This window comes from Erythranthe guttata, chromosome 10, assembly GCF_056151865.1.
Source record: "Erythranthe guttata isolate IM_541 chromosome 10, IM_541, whole genome shotgun sequence".
NCBI lineage: Eukaryota > Viridiplantae > Streptophyta > Magnoliopsida > Lamiales > Phrymaceae > Erythranthe > Erythranthe guttata.
The window spans coordinates 16,686,710-16,713,084 of NC_142542.1; the positions used below are offsets into that span (position 1 = coordinate 16,686,710).

Genomic DNA, 26,375 nt, shown 5'->3' on the forward strand with positions numbered 1-26,375 from the left:
ATAAGAGTTTATATATATATATATTATATAAAAAAAAAAAAAAAAATATATATATATAATTGTATCTATGCCAGTCAGCTATTTTTTTCTCACTATTAATCATTAATAAATGTGTTTTTCTATTTTTGTGAATATTTCATGAGTGCTACGGTTTATTTTTATTGAATTATCCCTATTTATATGGGTCATGGGTACATGGGTTAATTCCTTATTTTTCCACTAAGTCCACTCCTTATTGTGCCATGTGTCACGGTTCTTCTTTAAACTGCCAAGGAAATTTTATTCTCCTTAATCACACTCTCCCCAAGAAAAACGGACACCACTTCTTCACCTTCTCCACTTCAATTTTTCTTTCTTTCTTCAGCAAAAATTAGGGCTTATAAATTTAGTGCTTCTTTTCTCAAAAACTCACACTCAAAAAATTAAAAGCACAAAGAAGCTATTTTCCTTTATCTACTGTATCATGGCATCCCCACCTAGAAATCCTCCTCCAGCCGCCGATGGTGATGTCCACAACGATGTTGCAGCACCTGTACCAGCAGACCCAAATCTAGCCATCATCGTTCATCCAATTAACTTTGAAGCTGTTCCAATCAGCTACATTGAGCCCGGAGATGAGCTGAACCCGATTGACCCAGACAATTTTGATTTTGTGGGTCCCTCTTCCACCGCCGGAAGGTTTCCAACGCGCCGGTCCAAGCGCACGAACCCTTTTCCAGATCTGAATACTGCGGTGCCACAACGCCAGAGAGGAGAAAACTCTCCCCGGAGAGGAAGCAGAGGTGGAAGAAGAGGAGGCAGAGGTGGCCGCACTCCAGTTCAGTCCAATCCACGAAGAGGTCTTCATCTGGTAGATGAAGAAACTGATGATGAAGCAGGGGATCCTACTTTTGCTGCACCACAGGCTCAAGCCTTGTCCTCCAGCTCCTCCGAGTCATCATCCAACAACTCACCGTCTCCAGCATCAACTCAGAGAGAGACGTCACAGCCCAGCATGGCAACAGCAGCCTCTCAACATTCTGTTCCTGAAGGTGTTGCTGCACCTGTTTCTGAAGGTGTTGCTGCACATGCTCCAGAAGATGCTGCTGCACCTACTGTTTCAGCAAATGTTCCTCAGAATGCTGCTGAGGATGCTGCCCCTTATCAGGATGAAGAAATGCCTGATTTTTCTGGAATGTCATCAGCAGAGCATGTAGACATTCCATCTGTGGATGCTCAAGATTTCACCACTACAGAAGAAACTCCATCAGCACCTCATGGAGATCCTCTGGAAACCCTGGCAGAAGCAGCAGTTCAAGCAGATGCAACTCCTCCTCAGGCTGAAGAACCAGAGAAAAGTGATGACAGCTGGGAGGTTCCTCTAGCTGCTTTTCGCAAAAATTTGCCCTCCTCTGATTCTGACAGTGAATCCTCTGAAGACTCTTCTCAGCAGGAAGAAGGTGTTGCCCCACTTGCTGCATCACCTGAGCCAGCATATGTCCCTGATGAGCTTGAAGATTCAGAAGATGATGACTCCTCAGAAGAAGAAGAACCAGACTTTGATGGGAAGAATTTGTCAACTCCTTTTGAGGTAACCAATGCCTTCAGTCCTCATTTTTATTTTGAATCTGATTCACTGTTGAGTCCTCAAGTCATGAATTGTCAATTCATTGAGGAAAAGAAAATTTCTAAGGAAGACTTTGATAGGCATAGGATAACTGCTTTTCTTCACCAAAGAAAAATCCTTACCCTAGTTGAGATTGCCTGCTCTTATGATCCCTTGGTTGTGAAGGAATTTTATGCCAATTTGCAAACCTCCTTTTTAAAGAAAAACTCTCCAAACTTTGGCAAAGTTTTTGTGCGCAATGCCATCTTTTCTTTTTCTCCCAAAATTATCAACTCTCATTTACAAACTCCTACTGTGATTGATGAGGATAATTATGGTGATTTTACTGAGATTTGCAAAGTTATTTCTGGAAACCGTTTAAGAAGTTGGCCTGCACACCCAAGAAAATTTCAAGTCTCTCAACTCACTGCCTTTTACCCTGTCTTATTTAGACTCACAGTGATGAATTGGATTCCATCCAAAAATGTCTCTGTGGTAACTAAACCTCATGCTGTACTCATGTACAAATTGGGGATGGGATTACCAGTGGATTTTGGTAAACTGTTCTTTGATACTATTGGTCATCTTGCCCAGAAAATTTCATCCTCCACTCATCTTCCCTATCCTTCTCTCATCTACTCCATTTTACTCTCTCAAAATTTGGGCCAAGATGACTCAGAATATCTTCACACTCCACAAGGCATAATCACTGTTTCTCAAAATTTTCTGCGAGCTCCTCATGTTCAAGATCTTCCCTGGAATGGAGATAATTTTCTCTCAACTGAATCAGGTCAAAATAACATTGGTACTGAGGGTGTTGCACCTCATGTTGACAACACTTCTAACCTTCTTGTGTATGTTCCTAGAGATCTTCTATTGCAGCAGCTTACTCATTCTCTAGCTCAGATTACCTATCATCAGTCCATGGTGGAGCTGATTCAGAAGGCTCTTTCTGATCAAAAAGGGGGAGAAAAAGATCATGAAGCTGAAGCAGGAACATCTCACCCTTTGGATGCTAGAGGCAGAGAGCAAGGAGTCAATAAAGAGGAAGCAAAGAAAGAGGGTGAAGCTCAAGAAGAAAGCAGTGGATCTAGTGATGGAGGAGCAGCAGCTGCTGATACTGAGGAGACCTTGGAGACTCTGGATATTTTACTTTAGATTGTTTTCATAAACAATATTCTGTTTTTGTTTGTGTTTTGTTTATTTTCCCTCTGAACTTTTGTTTAGGACTGCACTTTGGTTATTTCTTTTGTTGGACTATCTTGCTGAATTTGGTTTTAATTTATTTTTTCTATGTTTTTCAAATGGTATCAAATTCAGCGGGAGTTCAAGCAATATCTCAGGGGGAGTCTTTGACTACGATTTAGTTTTGATCAGAAAGTTAAAAAGGGGGAGTTTGAAACACGTGAATTAATTTCACAATGTGTTTTTAACTTTTCTTAAACTCTAAACTAAATCTTAGTTAGTGGGTTAAGTAGTGCTTAGTGGATTTAATTATGGAATTTATCTTAACTTCCTAACTAACCCACTAACCCATTATCTTGAGTGCTCTTGTGGTTGGTTTTCTTGCAGATCATGGGCTGAGGAGTGGAAGCTTGGCAAGTCTATAAATACCAAACTCAAGACTCAAGATTTGTACAGATTTCGAGGAAACAAAATAGAGAGCTGAAGTTTTATCTCGAGAATTTTAGAGTGTTTCTAGGATCTGTTGTACGTACTCTTTATGAGTACATTATTTGAAATCTAGAATTTTTAATATTTTTCTTTTAGTATCTAGATTTGATTGTAAGAATGATCTTGAAAAAGATTCATTCATAAGGAAGAAGTTTTCGCACCTCTTCTGTTTGTATTCTTAGAATACTGATTTTAATATATTTTTCCGTCCTGTAAAGGGCAAGTTCACAAGTATTTACTTGTGAACATTTTTAATTCTGAGCAGTGCCTTTTAATCTTTATATTTCCGCTGCATGTTGTCTCAAGTGTCATAACATTTCAGATAACATCTCTGTATAATACGAATTCGGGACCATAAATTCTTTCAATGTTGTATCCTAATCTTCATATATCTAGGTCCTATAGAGTATAGAGTTCGTGGATCAAAATATACGAGCTAGGTGAAACCTGATTGAACGGAAGATCAAAGCCCTGAATCCTACGCACCGCCAGCCTTCACGCGCCACCGCCGAGAAACAAATCACATCAGCTATGAAGAGTGGGAAAACTATCAAATATGAATGTGTGAAATTCTTATGCATGGATCGTCTAAAAAGAGTGGGAAAACTATCGCTTTAAAAAATATGTAAAAGAGAACGCTATTGATGAACAAGAGAGAAGCCCAAGTGTTATACCTAGTACAATTCTGTATTCACATCAAATTTGTATCTTTAAATTATAAATTTACATGGGAATGATAATTAACAAGTATATAAAGTATGGGTAGTAACAAGGATTAGGTGTCTACCAAAAATAATTTAAAAAAACACACACATATATATATATATATATATATATATATATATATATATATATATATATATATATATATATATATATTGGAATCCAAGCATTGTCAAATACTTTTCTTCCAGGATTGGCTTCTGAAATATAAAAGGTGACCTTTCATTGTAGATGAAGTAACTTCCAAAGGACAATTGTAAAAAGAAATTTACATATTATTAACTCTCATTTAAAATAAACTTATGTAGCACGGACACGGAAACGACAAAACGGGAAAATGGAAAAATGGCATGTCTCAAAAATGGAGCTACGGGACTTGGAAAAACGTGTAAATATTAAAATAAAGGCGTATTTTTACAAATATATATATATATAAAAGTTTGTACTTATATATAGACTCAATTTATATATTTTCATACAAACATATTCAAAATAAATTTTACTATCAATAATTGCTCATTAAATCGTTTAAATAATTAGGGAAGCAACAAAAATATTTGAAAAGTTGTTATTCAAACGTGTTTCTAACTTTTTAGAAACTGCAAAATGGCCCACAAGGTGTCCAGCAAGTGTCTTCGAGTGTCCGACTCAAAACGTGTCCGAAACGTTATGAAGTGGAAGTTTACGTGTTGCATAGAAATAAACTAATTATTTTGACATAATTTTCTTAAATTCAAATGCATCAAGCAGATGCAATATATTTTTTTTTTACATTAAAGTATTTTTCTTAAATAATAGTGTTTAGACTAAGCCTATTCTAATGAAAATAGTTAACCAATAAAAGTTTCTTGAAACTCATCCTTTGTTATCATTACCCAGAAAGTTGATCATTAATTGGTAAAAAAGAAAATAAAAAAAAAAAAATCTTATACACGTACGTGATTATTGGTAATTTACCATGAATCAACTATATATTCAGATATTACAATACAATTACTTAAATAATAATTAGTATTATAGTTTGGTGGGGTGGGGGTGGGGGTGGGGGTAGAGTCAGTGGCGGATCTAGACAACATTTTAAGGGGGGGCGATTTTTTTAGGAAAAAATATATCCAACGGGAGGTTATAATTTTGGAGATTTCAGGGGCAGCGCCCCCGAATTTTTTTTCGGGTTATTCACAAAATATTGCTAAAATAAGTATATATTTATAATTTTGAAGTAAAAAAATATATTTTAGTAGTTGTATTTTATATTGTAATAACAAATAGAGAAAGAATATATAAAATTACATAAAAGAATAGAGAAGAAAATAAAAATAGGGGGGGCAAAAACACATATTTGTATAATAATATGCCAAAAAGCAATAAAAAAAAGTTGGAATATTTTTTTCTGGGGGGGCGGCTGCCCCCCCCTGCCCCTTAGTAAATCCGCCACTGGGTAGAGTTGTCCATGAAAGAGAAAGTTTTTAAGGTGGTTGAAACAAACGAAGCTTAGCTTGTAGGCAATGGAGACTCTGCAACCAACAGCAGTTCTCTTATTAGGTGGCAAAAGACATACAAGAAAGTGATACATATTCTACCATTATATATATCTATATCTATGAATATTCTTTATAAAGAAATTAAACCCTCACAATCTATATATATATTCCATCACTTCAACCTCTACATTATTCATTACTCCTCCAAAAACACCACCTCCACCACCACCATCACCACCGCCACTGCTGCCGCCACCCTCCGCCACCAATGGAAGCCAGTGCGGGGCTCGTTGCCGGTTCTCACAACCGGAACGAGCTTGTTGTCATCCACGGCCACGAAGAGGTACTTCATGCATGCAATCATATATTCGTCTTTTGCACATCCGAGCATAATTTTTGAATTTCATCGATTCTAATACCATTTTTTGAAAATTTCGATTTTGCTAAAATTTTGGATCGAAATTTTTATTATATTGATTTTTGATCCAATTTTAATTTCTTAAATAAAAAATCTAAAAATTCCCGATTTGATTTATAAATTCCACCTATCCGAATCCAAAAAAACAAAATTACGTCGTCGGAATAACTTCTCTTGTCAATTTCCAAAATGTTCAATTTTTTTTTTCCAATCAATAAAAGTAAGAAATTGTTTTTGTAAATGCTAATTCCAATCCGATCAGTTCAATTCAAGTTTTACCCGTAGTAATGCCTTCACATAAACATGCACATGGACAAGAGCTCGATTCAAGGTGTTTTAATTTCGTAAATTCTATACTTATTATTGCAGCCTAAAACTCTGAAAAATTTGAGCGGTCAAGATTGCGAGATATGTGGCGACGAGGTCGGCCTAACGGTAGACGGCGAACTCTTTGTGGCGTGCAATGAATGTGGTTTTCCGGTGTGTCGACCGTGTTACGAGTACGAGAGGAGAGAGGGAAACCAACTTTGCCCCCAATGCAAAACCAGATTCAAGCGCCTCAAAGGTATTATATTACATTCACACTAGTCTTTTCCGGTGTGTATATATATATATATATATACACACACACACATACATATACATATTGCAATTTAATAACTAAGTATTTATTGAAAGATCAAAATTCCATTTTTTTAATTTATTTTTCGTTTTTCGTTTTATACTTTTAACCGTGGTATAATTTATGGATGATTTGAAGGGAGTCCGAGGGTTGAGGGAGATGAAGACGAGGAAGATATAGACGACATTGAACACGAATTCAACATTGATGAGCAGAAAAAGAACACAAATATTGCAGAAGCGATGCTTCATGGAAAGATGAGTTACGGAAGAGGACCGGAAGACGAGGACAATATTCACTTACCTGTTATAGCCGGTGGTCGCTCCCGCCATGTAAGAAAAATCGAGTCTGCTTTTTTTTTTTTTTTTTTTACTTGCACAAAATATCGCACTTCCTTTTATCAATGCACTTTTTAAAGTCTCTTGAAATAAAAACCTGTTGGTTACACAGGTAAGCGGAGAAATCACGATTTCAAGTCATGCTTACGGAGACCAAATGACGGGTGCCTCTTTGCATAAGAGGGTGCATCCTTATTCCGGCACCGATGATCCCGGTAAGAAAACTATCTGTATAATCATGTATGTGTGTATATATATATATATATATATATATATATGTATATAGTAAGTATATAATGTGTGTATACAAATGAATTACAGGAAGTGCAAAATGGGACGAGAAGAAAGATATGGGATGGAAAGATCGGATGGATGACTGGAAAATGCAGCAAGGTAATTTGGGTCCCGAGCATGACGATTTCGTCGACCCTGACATGGGCATGTAAGTCTTTTTTACGCGTAAATAAATGCAGAATTAGTTACGGTTGATTTCAAATGTGTTTCAACGGTCGATACGGAGAAACGAAAAAAACTCGATAATCAACTGTATCATGTGGTGAAAAAAATTGCAGTATCGATGAAGCAAGACAGCCGTTATCGAGAAAAGTGCCGATCGCATCAAGCAAAATCAACCCTTACCGAATGGTGATCGTGGCTCGTCTCTTTGTGCTGGCAATCTTCCTCCGCTACCGAATCTTGAACCCCGTGCACGACGCGTTTGGCCTCTGGCTCACTTCAATCATATGCGAAATCTGGTTCGCCTTCTCGTGGATCCTCGATCAGTTCCCCAAATGGTTCCCCATCGACCGCGAAACTTATCTCGATCGCCTTTCCCTCAGGTAAAACAAAACAAAATACATCAATAAAATAATATGTAATTATAAAAAATATTGAGCAAGAATTACGATGCAGGTACGAGAGAGAAGGTGAGCCAAACATGCTAGCTCCAGTGGATATATTCGTCAGTACAGTGGACCCCATGAAGGAACCGCCCCTCGTTACAGCTAACACTATTCTCTCAATACTGGCGGTTGATTACCCTGTTGATAAAATCTCGTGCTATATATCTGACGACGGGGCTTCGATGTGTACATTCGAAGCACTGTCTGAAACAGCAGAATTTTCTCGAAAATGGGTTCCCTTCTGCAAGAAATTTACCATAGAGCCGCGGGCCCCAGAGATGTACTTCTCCGAGAAGGTTGACTATCTGAAGGACAAAGTGCAGCCAACTTTCGTCAAGGAACGAAGAGCAATGAAGGTATACATAATAATCTCGACTCTCGTGTTTTAATCCCCAGTTGGAAATACTACATAGTTTTTATTCGTTACGTGTGACAAACAGAGAGAATACGAAGAGTTCAAGATTCGAATAAACGCAATGGTTGCGAAAGCGACGAAAGTACCTCCCGGAGGATGGATAATGCAGGACGGTACACCATGGCCCGGTAATAACACTAAAGATCATCCCGGTATGATTCAAGTGTTTCTAGGACAAAGTGGAGGTCTTGACGTTGAAGGAAACGAGCTTCCTCGACTCGTTTACGTTTCTCGTGAGAAGAGGCCGAGTTTCCAGCATCATAAAAAAGCTGGTGCAATGAATGCTCTGGTAATTAAATGTTCGATTTATTTAAGTCGTGATTCGATTGTAGATTTTTTTTTTCTGACATAAACCGAATTTTTATTGCAGGTTCGTGTTGCGGGCGTTCTTACCAATGCTCCGTTCATGCTGAACTTGGACTGCGATCATTACATAAACAACAGCAAGGCGGTGAGAGAGGCCATGTGTTTCTTGATGGACCCACAAGTCGGGAAGAAGGTGTGCTACGTGCAGTTCCCTCAGAGATTCGATGGAATCGACAGACACGATCGATACGCCAATAGAAACACCGTTTTCTTCGATGTAAAGTCTCTGCACTACATGAATCAAATGTCATATATACAGAATAATATATAAATAATCATTTGTTTTTGTTTTTTTTCGTATTTTGCAGATAAACATGAAAGGTCTAGACGGGATTCAAGGTCCGGTCTACGTCGGAACAGGATGCGTATTTCGAAGACAAGCCTTATATGGATACGAACCACCCAAGGGGCGAAAGCGTCCAAAAATGGTGAGCTGCGACTGCTGCCCGTGTTTCGGTCGCCGCAAAAATCTTCCAAAATATGCTAAAGACGGTACAAACGTCGGAGGATTTGAAGACGATAAGGAGATTTTGAAGTCACAAATGAACTTCGAAAAGAAATTCGGACAATCATCGATATTCGTGACGTCAACCTTAATGATCGAAGGTGGCGTCCCACCTTCTTCAAGTCCAGCAGCTCTGCTCAAGGAAGCCATTCACGTCATAAGCTGCGGATACGAAGACAAGACCGAATGGGGCACAGAGGTATTAATTCATTTTACGTTACGTCTCGTCTTCTAAACCGAAACATATTTTTTTTTCGGATTCTTGAAAAATTCATTTAATTGTCAATGAAAAAAAAATGCAGTTGGGTTGGATTTACGGTTCCATCACGGAAGATATCTTGACGGGTTTCAAAATGCACTGCCGTGGATGGAGGTCTATTTACTGCATGCCCAAAAGACCCGCTTTTAAAGGATCCGCCCCGATTAATCTGTCGGATCGTCTCAACCAGGTGCTGAGGTGGGCTTTGGGATCCGTCGAAATCTTTTTCAGCCATCACAGCCCTCTCTGCTACGGTTACAAACAAGGGAAGCTCAAATGGCTCGAGCGGCTATCGTACATTAATACCACCGTTTATCCGTTCACCTCTCTCCCGCTTCTCGCCTACTGTACTCTCCCAGCCATCTGCTTACTCACCGGAAAATTCATAATGCCAGAGGTAACGAAAAACAGTCCCGTTTTCTTTTTTTCTTTTCGACGCAACCATTTATACAAATCTGATTTTTTTTTTCTTGATACAGATAAGTACATTTGCGAGTCTATTCTTCATTGCTCTGTTCCTCTCGATTTTCATAACGGGGATTCTCGAACTACGGTGGAGCGGAGTGAGCATCGAAGAATGGTGGAGGAACGAGCAGTTTTGGGTTATCGGTGGTGTTTCGGCTCATCTCTTTGCTGTTATTCAGGGGCTTCTCAAGATCTTAGCTGGAATCGACACGAATTTTACGGTTACTTCAAAGGCATCGGACGACGAGGATTTCTCGGAGCTATATGCATTCAAGTGGACAACACTTCTCATACCTCCAACAACCATACTGGTGATAAACTTGGTCGGTGTTGTGGCGGGGATTTCTGACGCGATAAACAACGGGTACCAGTCGTGGGGCCCGCTTTTCGGGAAGCTGTTCTTCGCGTTTTGGGTGATTGTGCATCTCTATCCGTTCTTGAAAGGTCTCATGGGCAGACAGAACCGAACGCCTACTATTGTTGTGATTTGGTCCGTGCTTTTGGCTTCGATCTTCTCGTTGCTTTGGGTTCGGATCGACCCTTTTATAGTGAAAACTAAAGGTCCCGACACCAAACAATGTGGGATTAACTGCTGATCGATAACCGAAAAAAAAGTGTGTACTATGTGCATTATTTGAAGTTTGAGGATCTGATGATGCAAGAAGAAAAATAAAATAAAGCATGCAGCAGAAATTTTGTGGAGCAGTGTGTGTGATATTCGATTTTGTGAATGACTGAAACAGAATATACCGAAATGGATACTCTTTTTGGCTGATTAATGGAGACAATGTAATGATTTATTTGAGTTTTATGTGCTTCTCTTTTAGTTTTTGATCAAGCTTATATCTCGACCGATGGCTCGGATTCGTTATTACATTATACGCAATCAAATTTCACTTCACGATTAAAAACTAACATCGAAATATTCCAACATTTTACGATTTCGAATACAGAGACATGAAAACTAGTAAAGCACATGCTCATGAAAATGGCAGCTAACCTTAAGAGCCGATGCTTGATCACCATCATCAGTTCATCACAGTTTAAGCTCCTGCAAATTAGTTAAACCAGACATCAGAAGATCCATGCGAGAAAAAACCGAAACGAAAATGATTCTTTGGACCAAAATTTAAAAATGTTTTTGAACTCCAAAGTTCGGAGTCTGGTTCCAACATTTTATCAAACACCTTATATGCACACCCAATAAAGCGATGCCCACAAACAAAATCCAACTATAACCCAAAAACTATTGCACGCCCATGAAGCAAAATACCCAACTTATGAAAAAAAAAAAAAAGGAAAAAAATCATATATGGCTGTTTCCAAGGGCATTTGGTGAGAGAAATTGTTCATGTTTGCAGAGAAGGCGTCTGGCTTTGAGGTTTAGTTGTTCTTGAAATATGGTAGTTATTTGCTCATTGAAGAGATTCCTGGCCGCAAAGATTTATATTCTCGACGTTTTGAATTTATATCTTTCCTTCGAAAACACGAATAAGACACACACTCGCGCACATCGATATAATTTGATATGACAAATAAAAATTTATGATGTAATCATGGATGTTGTATTCGAAAATTGTGGTAGAATTTTATTTCCATACGATCATGTAGGTACGAGAAAGACATTTCTGTGGAAATGGTTGATGTTCGTTTCAAGGGAATGTTACATCGAGTGGTATAACTCCATGTGGCAAAAACATTTAATTCTCGACTTGGACTCCTCATAAATGTACACAAGACTCCCACAATAACGCAACAAAGTCCACGTGCAAAGTTGTTTATTAGCGCAAAGTTTGTTATATATGACGAGGTCCCGATGATGCATAGATACTGTTTTAAAACGTTTGACAAGACAATGAAGCCTATAGTAAAGATAGGCAAACTGTTTGGTGGTAAGGTGGTTGTTTTTTAGGAGATTTTAGACATATTTTATCAGTTGTATTGAAAGTATCAAGGTAGGGCATAATACATGCTACGATCAACTCCTTTGTGCTGCGAATTTTCTGTCGTGTTTTGAAGTTGAATACGAACATGAGACTGCAGTCATGTTCTTCTCCCTCTAACATGTATGAGGTAAGAGAATTTGGAGAGTGGATACTGAAGGTTAGTAATGGGGATGTTGGTGAACTGAATGATGGTGAAGTTTCTATAGAGATTCCCGAGGACATGCTAATTGGTGATTTAGAAGATCACGTTTTAGAGCTATTGAACTTCGTTTATTCGGATTTGTTATTTAACATATAAAATCTGATTTATTTTCAAGTGAGGGCAATTATTGCACCCACTAATGAATGCGTCAAGTCTGTGAACGATTACTTCATGTCCCTCCTTCTCGGAGAAGAGAAGTTGTACATGAGTTCCGAATTCGGATAGTGTGTGTAAGGATGAGAAAAATACTGAGGAGAATGCAAAAATCTATTCGACTGAATTCCTCAACATAAAAAGATGCTCTGGAGTTCCTTCTCATGCGTTGAAGTTCAAGATCAGTGCACCAGTAATGTTAGTAAGAAACATCGATCAAGCTAGATGTTTGTGCAACAAGACTATACTTTAAAGTATTAGAATGACATTCATGTTATGAATTGCAAAATTATTTCCGGTAAAAATAGCGGTGACACAGTGCTCATTTCTCGGATGACTTTGATACCATAGAACTCAGGATTGCCAATTAAATTTCAGATAAGACAATTCCCGTTGATCGTTTTTTTTTAATGACGATCAACAAAGTCAAGGTCAAACTCTTTCGCATGTTAGTTTGTATCTTTCTGTGCATGTCTTTAACCATGGTTAACTATGTCGCACTGAATTAAGAGCAGATGTGGCATTAAGATATTTATCAAGTCGGATATAGGTATACTCACCAATGTTACTAGAAATATGTGTACAAGGAAGTATTTCATCGAATTTGAAGATACATGTTATTTGCATATTTATTAATTCTTAATGTAACATGTCTTGGTTATTTTTATTTTTACAACTTATACAAGAGTAGGTTTATGTTTACTATATGTTTTTCTCTTGATGGATTATGTCTTCAATCATATTGTGAAGGAACGGGATGCAAATCTTTTTATCTTTAAGGGAATGTTTGTCGATTTGTGTTTGTCTATTTCCTATAAGTAAATGGACGCATTCATCGAAAATGTGCATACTATTATCCCTCTATGTTCATGGTTCTCTTTTGAAAACATCATTCCAAAGCTTAAGCTTTTCGTGAGTTCCTTGGTTCAACAATGGAGTTGTTGTTTTGTTATGTTGTTGGTCGATGACGTTTTGTATTTATTTCGTTTTAGTATTACGATTATTGAAAATCACTAATCACATTTTTTCAGTGCATATTCAATGAGCGCAATAGCTGTATTTGATTTAGTTTGCTTTACAATTACGTATTTTCATTTGATAAATTACTGTCCCGTGCAGCGCATGGGTAAATACTAGTATTATTTAATATGAAAAGACACTCGATATTTAACCCATATTATTCAACTATACTTTCATTATATTTTTTACACAATTGACTCTTACTATTTAATGTTATAACTTATAACTATTACATAGTATAGGAGCATAATAAGAAATCATAGAAATATTAAAGAACCTAAAATATTCATCCTTTATATAATTGGTACAAATAGACATAACATGAATATGATGAAGTCATGAAGTGACATCATATATATATATATATATATATATATATATATATATATATATATATATATATATATATATATATATATATATATATATATAACGACTCAAGAAATTGAAGTTTAAATAATAATAAACAAAAAGGTGTAAATAATTAATTAAATAATTCATATACTATCATTGATCTTGCCCATAGACGACTTTACTTTGTCATGGTGGTGTATATTGAAAGAGATGATTATCAAATCTCAACCAATACCTCCATAATTGACCATTTTCTTACATAATCACCATTTAATATACAGATTATAATAACTAATTTACATTTCACTAATAGTATATACAACTAGCTAACAACATAGACCTCCCTATGTTGTTTCTAATTGTCGAAAAACCTCTTATGTTTAAAAAATTAGTAAGAAGGCCTCCATGTTGTGTTTTTTAAAGCACACCAGTCTTTATTTCGAAATTTATTGTTGGCTAATATAAAATGACCAAATTACCCCTATAAAAGAAATATTAAAAAAAAACAAAAAAAACCCCAAAAGAATCTTAGAGGACATCTTTGACTTTTGGAGTCAAACAATACACTTTTACTCTCACGATCCACGCGTGCATTATAAACTGTTTGGGTTTTTTTTAAGATTCGACTATTCTCACGGGAGTGTTTCTTCCTAATTTTATTAAGACAGGGTCTTTTTAGCAATTAAAGACTACACATGGATAGTTTTGGAAAAAAACCTATATATAGCTAACAAATTTTGATTACAAATAGAAAATGATGATATAAAATAGTATAGCTAACAAATCCCAACTAACGTGACAATGCTATAGCCTATATAAATATAAATATGTATATATATTATATATAAAGAAAACAAAAAAAGGTGCGGAAGAAATGTTGACACACAACCACCAAGAAAAAGACTGAAGGTTGTTAATTAGTATAATTAATTATCTTATTATAATTAATTATCTTATTAATATTTACCATATAGAGAGGGATCTTGTTTAATCAGTAATAGTTGAGTTCTGAGGCTGTCTTCTTCTACCTGTTTATCAAGTAAATGCAACATCATCAGCTATATATATATATATATATATATATATATACGAAAAATATATCACCTTTTCGAAAAAATATTAATTTTTTTTAATTTGAGGTCGAAAAATAGTCGAATTTAATCGAACAAAAGAAATGCTATGTATCCTTTTACCTGTAATGCAGCTGTAGACCTCAATAGTGATTCGCATTCGTCCAGCATGGCCCTCTCGTGCGCTGCCACGTCAGCAAGTTTCGAGGCTAAGCTGTTCGTCCCTTCCACCTAAATCATCACACAAACGAAATCTAAAAAATAAAAATCGATCTTCGAACGACACCAGCTGCATAAGCGACTTTTAAATTAAATCCAATGTTTACAAGATCAGAATCGAATGTTTTTTTCGAGCGTTGATAAAACAATAAGAAGTTCTCACCTGTGGAATAATGGAACACAAGGAAGATCCGATCCCCATCATCACATCGACAGCAGCGCATACAGCCGATTTAACCGTTTTAATATCTACCTGAAAAATATATAGATTTATTTAAGTGATTATTAATTATTATTATTTTTTGTTGTTTTGTTAAATATATAATATTTACCGTTGCTCCTCCCGTGACCGGAACGAGAATAGTGCTCGACTGAAGATCTTCGATTATGCAGGTTAACGAGCTTGCATGACACCTCTCGATTGAAGCCCACTTGTTAAGATAGTTCATCTGATGAATAGATTGAATTTGAATTAGAATAATTATAAGCTTTCGCGAAATACGAACGTTTTTTTTAGTGTACGAAGTCGAATATATATATATGCATGCAAAATCACGATAACCCCATATGCTCAAATACGAAAGCCGGTATACAGAATATTCGAAAACTATAATCGAGGTTAGAGATAAAAACCGGGAATTACTTGATTGTCCAAAATTGAGTAAATCTTCAACTTAAGTCGGAGCTGCTTTAGGTCGGACCTTTTCTTCGTCACCACATCCAATAGATCTAATATAATCCTCCACACGCTGTAAAATATTTTCTGCGACCATCAAAACCGACTAATTAGAAACATATGAATTTTATTTCGGAAATCTGAAATATAAATATTATAATTAAAAAAAGTTAATGTCGTGGCCGATAGGACGAGAAATATCAACCTCAGCTTTCGCTTTCTGAGAATGCAACGCATCGATATTACGCGCGTTCGCGTATCTCCACTGCAAGTGTCGATTATACAGCAGCCTCAATTGATGCGCGTCTTCGGCATTATTCTCAACCTTCTTCCCTTTCTTAACGTCCGCAGTAAAACCCGGAACCAAAGTGGAATTCTGAGGCTGTCTTGAAGGGCTCGACGGTCTTATTATCTTAGTTGGACTAGCTCCTCTAGAACAACAAGGGGTAACACTCCTCCCTCGAGAAGGACTCACCCTTCTAGAAACCGAGGGCGACATGCCGTGGGCCCCACTACCCGGCAAGGACTGACGCCTCGCTGTAGTAGCATCAAAGTCGTCGTCGTCATCATTATCAACCGAACTTCCATTAAACATTTCTTCACGAGAAATTAGCTTCAACAAATCGGTCGAAGATTTCAGCAGAGGTTTGCTTGCACCATCAAGAGACAGTCTCCTCATGCAAGACGAAGGCGCGACAGCTGTCCGAAAATTGAACAAAGACGGAGTTGTTTTGGTTTTCTTTTCATTAAAATCCGAAGTGAAACCAAGAACCGAAGACGAATTCTGAGGCTGTCTCGAAGGGCTCGACTGTCTTATCGTAGCTGGACTCACCCTTCTAGAAACCGACGGCGACGTGCCGTGGGCCCCACTACTCGGCAAAGACTGACGCCTCGTTGTAGTAGCATCAAAGTCGTCGTCATCGTCATTGTCAACCGAACTTCCGTTAAACATTTCTTCACGAGAAATTGGCTTCAACAAATCGGTCGAAGATTTCAGCAGAGGTTTGCTTGTTCCATCAAGAGACAATCTCCTCGTGCAAGACGAAGGCGCGACAGCTGTCCTAAAATTGAATAAAGACGGAGTTGTTTTGGCTATCTTTTCGTTAATATCTGCAGTAAGACCAAGAACCGAAGATGAATTCTGAGGCTGTCTCGAAGGGCTCGACTGCCTTATCGTAGCTGGACTAGTTCCTCTAGAAGGACTCACCCTTCTAGAAACCGAGGCTGAAATGCCGTGGGCCCCACTACCCGGCAGAGACTGACGCCTCGTTGTAGTAGCATCAAATTCATCGTCATTATCAACCGAACTTCCACTAAACATTTCTTCACGAGAAATTAGCTTCAACAAATCGGTCGAAGATTTCTGCAGCGGTTTGCTTGTTCCATCAAGAGACAATCTCCTCGAGCAAGAAGAAGGCGCGACAGCTGTCCTCAAATTGAACAAAGACGGAGTCGTTTTACTATTGTTCGACGCTTTCACGGCAGAAGGTGTGACAGCCGCTCTGCCCGGCCATCTAGACGAATGCCTAGAATTCTCTGCCACATCAGCGGAGAAACTCTTTCTCTCGGGCGTACTGCTCCTAGAGAGAGAAACCGGTTGTTGTTTCTCTCTCTTGCCAATTGGAGCAGAAGCATCGAGGCTCCTCGTAGTGGACGGCCATAAAGAAGAAGACTCGGGAGTTTTTCTGGACGCTACAGTTGTGTCGTGGACAGGTGTCGACGCAGGAGTGGACGGTCGTTTTCTTTCAGTTGAGACAGCTCTCTTTGGCACCGATAGAGTCGAACTCGATGTTTTGGTACTAGCATTCGGCGAAGGGAAACGTTTCGAAACAGGGGCGGGCGAAGGCGAAGGCGATCTGCACCTTGAGCTGACTTCTCGGGTTTGTGACCTGCGCGTGGTTCCATATTTGTTCTCCGACGAAACGAGTGGCAGTCTCGTAGTTTCTGCTTTAGGTTTTTTCTTGTCGGATGCGTTCTTCGAGTCACTAGTATCCATCGGAACTGCTCGATTCAGACCTCATTAACGGGCCCCTTTGCGTATACTAGTACACCGATTTTTCGCAATCAACCAGTGTGGTAAAAATCTGCCAGGCATAGAAGAATGAAAACATCTCTCACAACAGATTATCGAATTCGAAACAAACCGAAAAACGGGTGTTTTTATTTCATTTTCTTGTTTCCATTTTTGTCCGTGTCACGGGTATGCCATGGTTGGCTGTGCTTGATACACACACACACACACACACACACACACACACACACACACACACACACACACACACACACACACACACACACACACACACACACACACACACAACATAACACAGAGTGAGTGAGTAATACTCACATTAGCCACTCTGTCTTGTTCCTTCTTTCCCCAACTCCACTCCTTTTCATGAAAGGGAAATTCACTGAAAATGATACTTTCACCAGAAATCCACCCCCCCCCCCCCACACCCCACCCCACCCCCTAGCGGAGCTAAGATTTTAAATTCGAGGGGCCGAATGCATTAAAAGTTTTATGAAGGGGTCAATAATACTAATTTTCAAAAATATGTACATAAAAATAGGGACTCGAGCATTGTTGGGGGCCACGGCCCCTCTGCCCTGTTCTGGGTTCGCCACTGCCCCCACCCCCACCCCCATCTCTCTCTCTCTCTCTCTCTCTCTCTCTCTCTCTCTCTCTCTCTCTCTCTCTCTCTCTCTCTCTCTCTCTCTCTCTCTCTCTCTCTCTCTCTCTCTCTCTCTCTCTCTCTCTCTCTCTCTCTCTCTCTCTCAAGAGCAGAAATTAGACACTGTATTGATTCTCCCAAATTTTCTAGGTCCCCAAATCCATACAAATTATGTAAATTGAATAATCGCATTTTCAATTTTTCGACAATTTCATGAAATCTTCAAGGTAAATAATTTGAATACAGAAATTCCGATCAATTCCATTCAAATTGCGGATTGAAATCAAACAAGAAAAATAAAACGAATGATTATCCTATCAAACCAGAAATTGCGGAACACAGTAAATAAATACCTGTAATAATTTCCGGCGAAGAAGAGATTTTTCATTCTTCCAGCGTTTGGATTCTTTGATTAAGAGAGATAAATGAATAAATAAAATTTAAATATGTTTGATGAATAGATTAAAAAATAAATAATTAATAAAAAAAAAAAGAAAAGGAGAAAAAGATTCAGTCTAGGGGACGTTGAGAAAATAGAGGGGAGGAAGAGGAGACGACGGCGGTTGTTTTCGCGCCACCTAATTAATTAATATGAATTTATTATTATTTGACGTCATTATTTTTCTTTTTATTTTCCTACGCAATATGTTGACGATTTTGCCCTCGTGATAGGGGCTGGCTACTGGCCTACCTACAAATAGTAAAATAGGTAGGGTAAATTCATATTTTGGTTCTTCAAAAAAAAATCATATTTTGGTATGACGTTACTATACTACTATATACTCTTTTTTGTGGATTTATTTCAATAACAGGAATCGAAATATAAAAAAAGGTAAATGATAAATATGCCCATAAATAAGAATATTTAATTAGAAAATAGTTATTTTTTTTTTCTTGCAAATAAATTCAGCTCATTCAAGCTTATTTGCAAGTAACGAAAACTCTTTTATATATACCAAAATTATCACTATCTCTTGAAACTCTAATTCAACTCCTATCATAATGTACATCCCAATTTAGCATAATTTCACAAATTAATTAATTTTGACTCTTAATCCAATTTTGACCACCACCGCTGGAGACCGCTGGTCAGCCGGCGTTGACCATTGTTGACTTTTTTCTTCTTTGAAAGATTTAAAAAGAATATTAATTAATTTTCATTAATATTGATGTTGTGACTTGCAATATTACTGTCTCAAACAGTAATATTATTGTCGGAGACAGTAATTTAACTGTTTGAGACAGTAATATTACTGTAGTAATTAATTTTATCGTCTTGGGCTGCAATTTTGATGTCTTCGACCGTAATATTATTGTTTTATGCAATAATATTACTGTTTGAGACGATAATAATAGTTATATTATTGTTTTGGCAGTCAATATTACTGTCTCAAACAATAATTTCGTTCCTAACACAGTCATTTAGCAACAAAAAAGTTTTCAAAAAAGCGTTAACGTTGAAGACCGGCGGTTGACTAGATGGAAAAAAAAACTCAAAAAATAGGATTTCAGAAAAAAAAAAAAAAATTAAAAAGTCAACACCGGAGACGCGACAGAGTCTGGTAATTTTAAGCAATTCGAATAGTAGTTTTGTAGTTATATTTCTTCTTAATTATATTTATTTTTTTCTCTTAAGTTTTTTCTTTATTAATTGGGGTCTTTACAAATATGCCCATCAATGGGTACTTATTCATAAAGAGATCCAGACAATAAACTCATTTGCAAATAAGTCCACATATGATCCAGATTTTTGTAAAAGACTAAAATAGCCCCTCATACTTTAGTATGCTCCAATTTCATCCTTAATTTTAATTTAACCTTAATTTGTCCCCAAATTTCACAAATTATTCAATTTAGACCCAAAACACATTGTTATGGACAAATTCGTCCGTCACCCCCGTTGACTTTTTTTTCTTCCCGATTTTTCCGCCGGTTTCCGTCGTTGATTTTTTTTTTCTTTTTTCTCCTGATTTTTCCGTCACCGGTTTCCAGCGTTGACCGGCGGTCGACGCCGGTCTCCGTCTTTGACTTTTTTGATTTTTTTTTCTTTCTTTCTGTAACATATTTTTTTTCGTGTAAACGACAATATTGTTGTGATTGGCAGTAATATTAACTATATTACTGTTAAACACAGTAAAATTAACTATACTACAGTTTAACACATTAATATTGCTATATTAATCTCAAGCACAGTAATATTAACACAACAAAACTCATTATTATTGTGTAATAGAGTAATATTACTATGTTGACCGTTCAACAAATGTAAACATAATAAAAAGTTAAAATAATTAATATTATTGTGAGTGACAGTAATATTACTATAACAATAGTGATATTACCGTCAACCACAGTAATATTACATTGATAGACAGTAATATTATTACGTTACTCCGTGAATAACTCAAACAAACAAAAAAACGCAAAACAAATAATAATATTGATGTGGTTGACAACAATATTACTATAACAACAGTAATATTACCGTCAACCACTGTAATATTATTGTGTTTACAGTCGTATTACAATAATAGACAGTCATATTATTACGTTACTCAGTGAATAACTCAAACAAAACAAAAAACACAAAAAATAATAATTTTTATGTGGTTGACAGTAATATTATTGTGTTTACAGTTATTTTACTGTCAACGGCAGTAATATAATTACATTGAGTTGTCAACAAATCAAACAAAATTAAGAAAAAATAACGAAAAGAATATTACGTTAATTTACTTGCAACGGCAGAACAATTACGTAAATGTATTGTCAACGGTAGTACAATTACGTTAATGTACTGTCATTGATAGTACAATTACGTTAATTTACTGTCAGTGACAGCACAATTACGGTCGACATTTAGCGGCAGACGTAACAAAAATAATAAAAAAAACACTAAAAAATGTCAACGCCGAAGACCGGCAATCAACGCTGGAATCCGGCGACGGAAAAAAACAAACCAGAAAAACAAAAAAATAAATAAATAAATTCAACGCCGAAAACCGGCGAAAAAATCCGGGAAAAAAACAAAAAATAAAATAAATAAGTCAATGCTGGAATCCGACGACAAAAAAACGTTTTTGAAAAAAAAATCAAAATTGGATTTTTGTGGACAAAATTGATTAATTGGGGTTACAATTAAGAATTGGGTATAAATGGTTGGAGGTAATATTGTCATATACATAAATGTTTCATTTATTTATAATAAATATTGAATGAATGGGCTTATTGGTGAAAAAGATATAGCTCATAAACCTAAAATAATATAAAAATGCTTGGTAATTAGGGCCCTATGCAAAAAAACCCCATATTAATTGCTTTATTTCTGTAACAATTAATTTCATTTTCTAACAACTAAATTTATACAATACTACAAAAGAAACTATGAGGCAATCTAATGGTATTTTTATAATTATATTTTAAATTATATTTTCTCTACTAATTAATAAAAAATTAAAATTCAGACCGAACAATGTAGAATATTTTCAACAATTAATCTCATGCCTTTTCCACCGTACATCTCTAATTATATTTACATATTCTTTTGGGTCTTTCTAGGGTGAGATCATGTGTTCTAAACTTTTATGAGATACCCCCTTTAAATTGCGACACGTGTCCCACCAAAAAAACCTATTTTTTCTCCATTTATGTATTGTCGCAAATACCCTTTTTACAATTATTATTTTAAAAAATCAGCAATTATAAATTATTAATGAAATGTCAATTTTACCCTCTATATTTTAATGCAATTTTAAATATATATTTATTGCTGAATTAAAATTTATAACGTAAATTATATCATTATTCGTAAAAATCATTAAACCACCCATCCAAAATCGCATCAAACTGAATTCGAACTTGTGACCATCTGAAAACATACAAGAATACTTACCATTAAGACACAACACATAATTGACAATAAACTAACAATACGGATATATATCACAAAGCTACAATTTATAATGGTTATAAAACTTATATAAATAATGTTAAATAAATTATTAATTCTCATATAATTATTATTATTATATATTAAAAATATCCCATACTAACAAATCTTTATATAATATAATTTAAAAATCTAAGGAAATGTTGTTCAACTAGTGTAATCTAAAAATGAATTTCGAAAGAATTTGAAGTTTGAATTGAATCGTAAATTGTAAGATTTAATTAAATCGTAATATTTGAATCAATTAAACTCATGTGTTTTCAATTCAAAAACAACATTCAAAGATTTGATCGATTAAGCTCAACTCATTTCAATTCGTAGACAATATTCAAATATTTGAATCGGTTAAACTCAATAATTTACAATAGCGTATTAATCAATCTGTGTATAGTTAAAGTTTAGTAACCTTTTTTATTGAATTTTATCATAAAAAATAATAAAATTTAATTCATAAAAATCGTAAGATTTAATCGGTTCATGGTTAGATTAAATCTTACGATTTACGATCTAATTCTTACGATTTTACGAATTAAATTATTATTTTGTTGTTAAAATTGAATTAAAAGGATAGTAGACTTTAATTATAAATAGTTAACTCGATTAATACGTTCTTGTTAGTGGTTGAACTTAATCGATTCAAATTTTTGAATAATATTTACAAATTAAAAGGATTTGCGCTTAATTGATTCAAATCATACGCTTTAATTAATCTTATGATTTGATTGTTGCTTAATTTAGGAATTATTTTTTTATGATAAAATTGAATTAAACATGTATCACACTTTAATTAATAATAGTTAATTTGATTAAGACGTTCTTGTCAATAGTTGAGCGCGCTAATGAATCGATTCAAATATTTGAATAATGTTTATGAATTGAAAGGACTTGAGCTTAATTGGTTCAAATATTACGCTTTGATAAAATATTATGATTTACGACTAGGTTCTTACATGTGTTAGGAATTAAATTTATTATTTTTTATGACAAAATTGAATTAAAAAGATATTAGACATTACTTATAAATAGTTAAATCAATTATGTAACATGTTATGTCAATAGTTAAGCAACCGATTCAAATATTTGAATAATGTTTACTAATTGAAAGGATTTGTACTTCTTCGATTCAAATCTTACTAATTGATTAAATTAAATATTAAAAGAAAATTCACAATATAGTATTTGTAGTATATAATTTTATTTTAAACTAAGAAAACTACTAATTGGAATGAGTTATAATTTTTTCTTCTTCTAAATAAATATATTATTTTATTTTTTATTTGGATTTGTCACACTATCGATTAAATAACATAAATTAGTTTGAATTAAGTTATGCATTTTTTTATATTTAATTGAGCATTCTTTACATTTTTAAATGGTGGAGTTTATTAATACTTCTAATATTATATAATTAATGATAGATGTTTGGCCTATTGAACTGCAATTATTTATAGTTTTCAAACTTTATTTTATTAAATTTGTTAATAATTTATTTAATACCATTTAAAAATAATGAATGTTGCAATTAATATTTGAATTAACAGTATTTATACAATTATGGTTAAATATATCATAATAAGTTAATGTGCTTGGATGGTTAGGAGTGATAAATGTATTAAGAGGTCACGAGTTCTATTCCTAATGAATGCATTTTTTTCGATTATTTATCAAATAAAACTCGGTCACAATGAATTTAAATTAATTATTTAATTAAAATATAGTAGGGGTTAAATTAGACAATTCAATGTTAATCAATTTTATAATAATTTAATAAAAAAATAATCGAAGGATAATTTGGTAAAGTACTTCATTTTTTAGAACATAAACCATGTTATTTTCCTAGGGTCCAGATTTAATCTTAGAAAATTAATGGTAATTAATGCATATCTCATAAAAGTTTAGAACATGGGGTATCTCACCCTAGAAAGACCCTATTCTTTTTGTTGTTTCTCCTAAATTTTTGTTTTATTAAATTGTTGGTTCCGTCTAAAATTTTACTCCTTCTGTCCTATATATATTATTTGTTTTTTTGGTATGTTTTTTGTTCCAAATTATTTGTTTATTTTAAAGTTCCAATAAACATTAATTGCATTTTCATCAATTCCTCTTATCACTCTTAATTAATTAAAAGAAAAATAGTTAATGACAAGGGTATTTTAGTATTTACTATAATGTTTTTGGTATAACTTATACATATGTACTGAATTTCTTAATATATGCGCAACCACCAAAAAAGATATACAATATGAGACGAAGGGAGTACTTTTAAACATTTACGTTGAGCAGTCAATAATAACTAGTTTAATATCGATAATCATATGGACAATGGTGTTCATAAATCATAATTAAACTATCAACATCACCTTAACAACTATATATAGATAACATAATCTATTATTTGATAAACTAAATTGATTGTACATGTCATAACTTGTTTGTGTGTCGGCGCGGCGGTGATTTATCGGAGATAAATCGGAAATATATCGGTTTTTAAATTTAGTGTAATATATTTCTAAATATTATTTGTAAATACTCAAAATATATATAAAAGAATATTTAAACATAATTCTATCCTATCATTCATATGTTATTATATAATTCTAATTACTCAATAAATAACAAAAATTTAAAAACAATAAGATCATAATATAATAAAAGATTCTTACGAAATACAAATACCACGCAAGTCTTTCGCATCAACAATTAATATAAACACAACAAAGCATAAATTGCGGGGTAGTACTTGGTTTGGTTTTGGAAGTTGAAAGAATTGGAGAAAAACAAAAAATCAAAACATATTTTCATTTTAATTTAAATTTAAAAAAAAAAAAAAAAAAAAAAAAAAAACCGATTTGTTGACCGATATATCGGTTTGACCCGCCAAAAAACCGCCGCAAACCGCCTCGCCGTAAAAAACCGATATTTCAAACCGCCTCAACAAAATCGTAAAGGTTTATAACCGATACCGATATGGCGGCCGATATATCGACCGCCACGACCGATATTTAGAACACTGGTTTATATACATAGGAATTTTCAATATGTTATTAATAACTAACAATAATTTTATATATAATAATTAAAAAAATAATGATAATAGCTAAATTCTCTCTCTCTCTCTCTCTCTCTCTCTCTCTCTCTCTCTCTCTCTCTCTCTCTCTCTCTCGTACATATAACATAAAATCTTATATTTAATTTTTTGAAAATAATTTTCTGAATTGATGGCCACGTTATGATTAAGACACGTTGCATGTGATGTCGTGGACTATTGTCCCCACCTTAGAATATCATATATACTATGTTTGGTCTAATGCGTTGTTTGCAACAAAAGGTAATTTAAAAATAAAAGTTATGTACTGTGAGTTAAGTTGGTTTTAACTTTGAGTGCTTATTTCTAAAAATATTAGTGTATTTTGTGAATTTGCTGAAAAATAAAGTTAAATAGAAAATACAGAGTCATAGTTGCTTCATAAATTATAGCTTAAAGTTGCTTATATTAAGGTGGTGTTTGCAAATGCTTTTTGAAAGTGATTATACGGTTTTTTTTGCTCATAATCTGTTTTTAGGTGTTTGCAAAATCAACTTTTGCTTTTACTTCTCTTAAAATAATCTGCTTTAAGCTATTTTTTTAAAAGCACCCCTAACCCTGCTTTTTCAATTTTAGTTCATTTTCCGAAATATTTGCAAACACCCCCAACTTTTAGAAATAAACAATTAAAACTAACTTAAATCACAATCACTAACTTCTGCTTTTAAATAATCATTTGCAAACACCACCTAAGAAAAACTTAATAAACTCTTTTACATGTTATATGATTATCTTTCTCATCATCAATATGGATGAAACGAAAAATGGAATCAGAAAATGACTTAAGAAAGTTAAGACAAACTAGCAAATACTTGACTAGGGAAATTTTAACTAAAGGAAAATTAAATCAATTTTTAAAGGAGTAGTAAATCAAAAAAAAAAATTGAAAAAAAAAATACTTGACTAGGGAACTTTTCAGAAAAAAAATGCATAAGTAGGAATGATATTATAAAACAGTTTCGATTATCGAAAAAGAAGAGAGACTATTTTACCCAAATATATGATAATTTAAGATGTTTCGAATAATCATGGACAATAGATCCTAGATTTTTCTAAGTGTAACGAGATCGAGCCTCTTATGTGTTCGCACTCGTCAAATTTTATAAATTGAGCCATCAATCTATTCAAAGACAACTCAAGCATACAATATGAATTGAATTAATCAATTGTTTGCAAATTATCAGATTTTAGTTATGAGCCTTGTGAACGTAAAACGATACTTGAAGCAACATTTTACTATGGTTTATCATCAAATAAGTACCAAGGTCACCCC

At 34.6% G+C, this 26,375-nt stretch overlaps 2 protein-coding genes across 2 annotated transcripts; one reads left to right on the forward strand and one right to left on the reverse strand.

Annotated features, from left to right (window-relative positions):
* The first annotated feature begins 5,548 nt into the window (after window positions 1-5,548).
* IRX3 (Cellulose synthase family protein) lies at window positions 5,549-10,558 on the forward strand. Its single transcript, XM_012984425.2, has 12 exons — window positions 5,549-5,806; window positions 6,251-6,446; window positions 6,642-6,835; window positions 6,954-7,056; window positions 7,163-7,283; window positions 7,414-7,680; window positions 7,754-8,099; window positions 8,184-8,447; window positions 8,529-8,741; window positions 8,833-9,228; window positions 9,332-9,685; window positions 9,768-10,558. Exons 1-12 carry the CDS (start codon window positions 5,732-5,734, stop codon window positions 10,347-10,349), a joined length of 3,111 nt encoding a protein of 1,036 aa, XP_012839879.2. The 5' UTR covers window positions 5,549-5,731; the 3' UTR covers window positions 10,350-10,558.
* A 3,769-nt stretch (window positions 10,559-14,327) lies between these two features.
* On the reverse strand, window positions 14,328-18,683 carry LOC105960230 (uncharacterized). Its single transcript, XM_088823837.1, has 7 exons — window positions 18,422-18,683; window positions 15,599-17,477; window positions 15,361-15,480; window positions 15,050-15,166; window positions 14,881-14,970; window positions 14,622-14,729; window positions 14,328-14,456 (listed from the first exon to the last, which is right to left on the reverse strand). Exons 2-7 carry the CDS (start codon window positions 17,387-17,389, stop codon window positions 14,385-14,387), a joined length of 2,298 nt encoding a protein of 765 aa, XP_088679963.1. The 5' UTR covers window positions 17,390-17,477; window positions 18,422-18,683; the 3' UTR covers window positions 14,328-14,384.
* Window positions 18,684-26,375: the final 7,692 nt, after the last annotated feature.

What these genes read in the sequence shown, in the direction of transcription:
- IRX3 (XM_012984425.2), top strand. Translation starts at nt 5,732, where the DNA reads ATGGAAGCCAGTGCGGGGCTCGTTGCCGGTTCTCACAACCGGAACGAG. An exon ending in TTCCGGCACCGATGATCCCG is followed by an intron (nt 7,057 to 7,162) that starts GTAAGAAAACTA and finishes AATGAATTACAG; the next exon opens with GAAGTGCAAAATGGGACGAG. An exon ending in AGGAACGAAGAGCAATGAAG is followed by an intron (nt 8,100 to 8,183) that starts GTATACATAATA and finishes TGTGACAAACAG; the next exon opens with AGAGAATACGAAGAGTTCAA.
- LOC105960230 (XM_088823837.1), bottom strand. Translation starts at nt 17,389, where the DNA reads ATGGATACTAGTGACTCGAAGAACGCATCCGACAAGAAAAAACCTAAA. An exon ending in CTCAGAAAGCGAAAGCTGAG is followed by an intron (nt 15,481 to 15,598) that starts GTTGATATTTCT and finishes TGATGGTCGCAG; the next exon opens with AAAATATTTTACAGCGTGTG. An exon ending in ACTCAATTTTGGACAATCAA is followed by an intron (nt 15,167 to 15,360) that starts GTAATTCCCGGT and finishes TCTATTCATCAG; the next exon opens with ATGAACTATCTTAACAAGTG.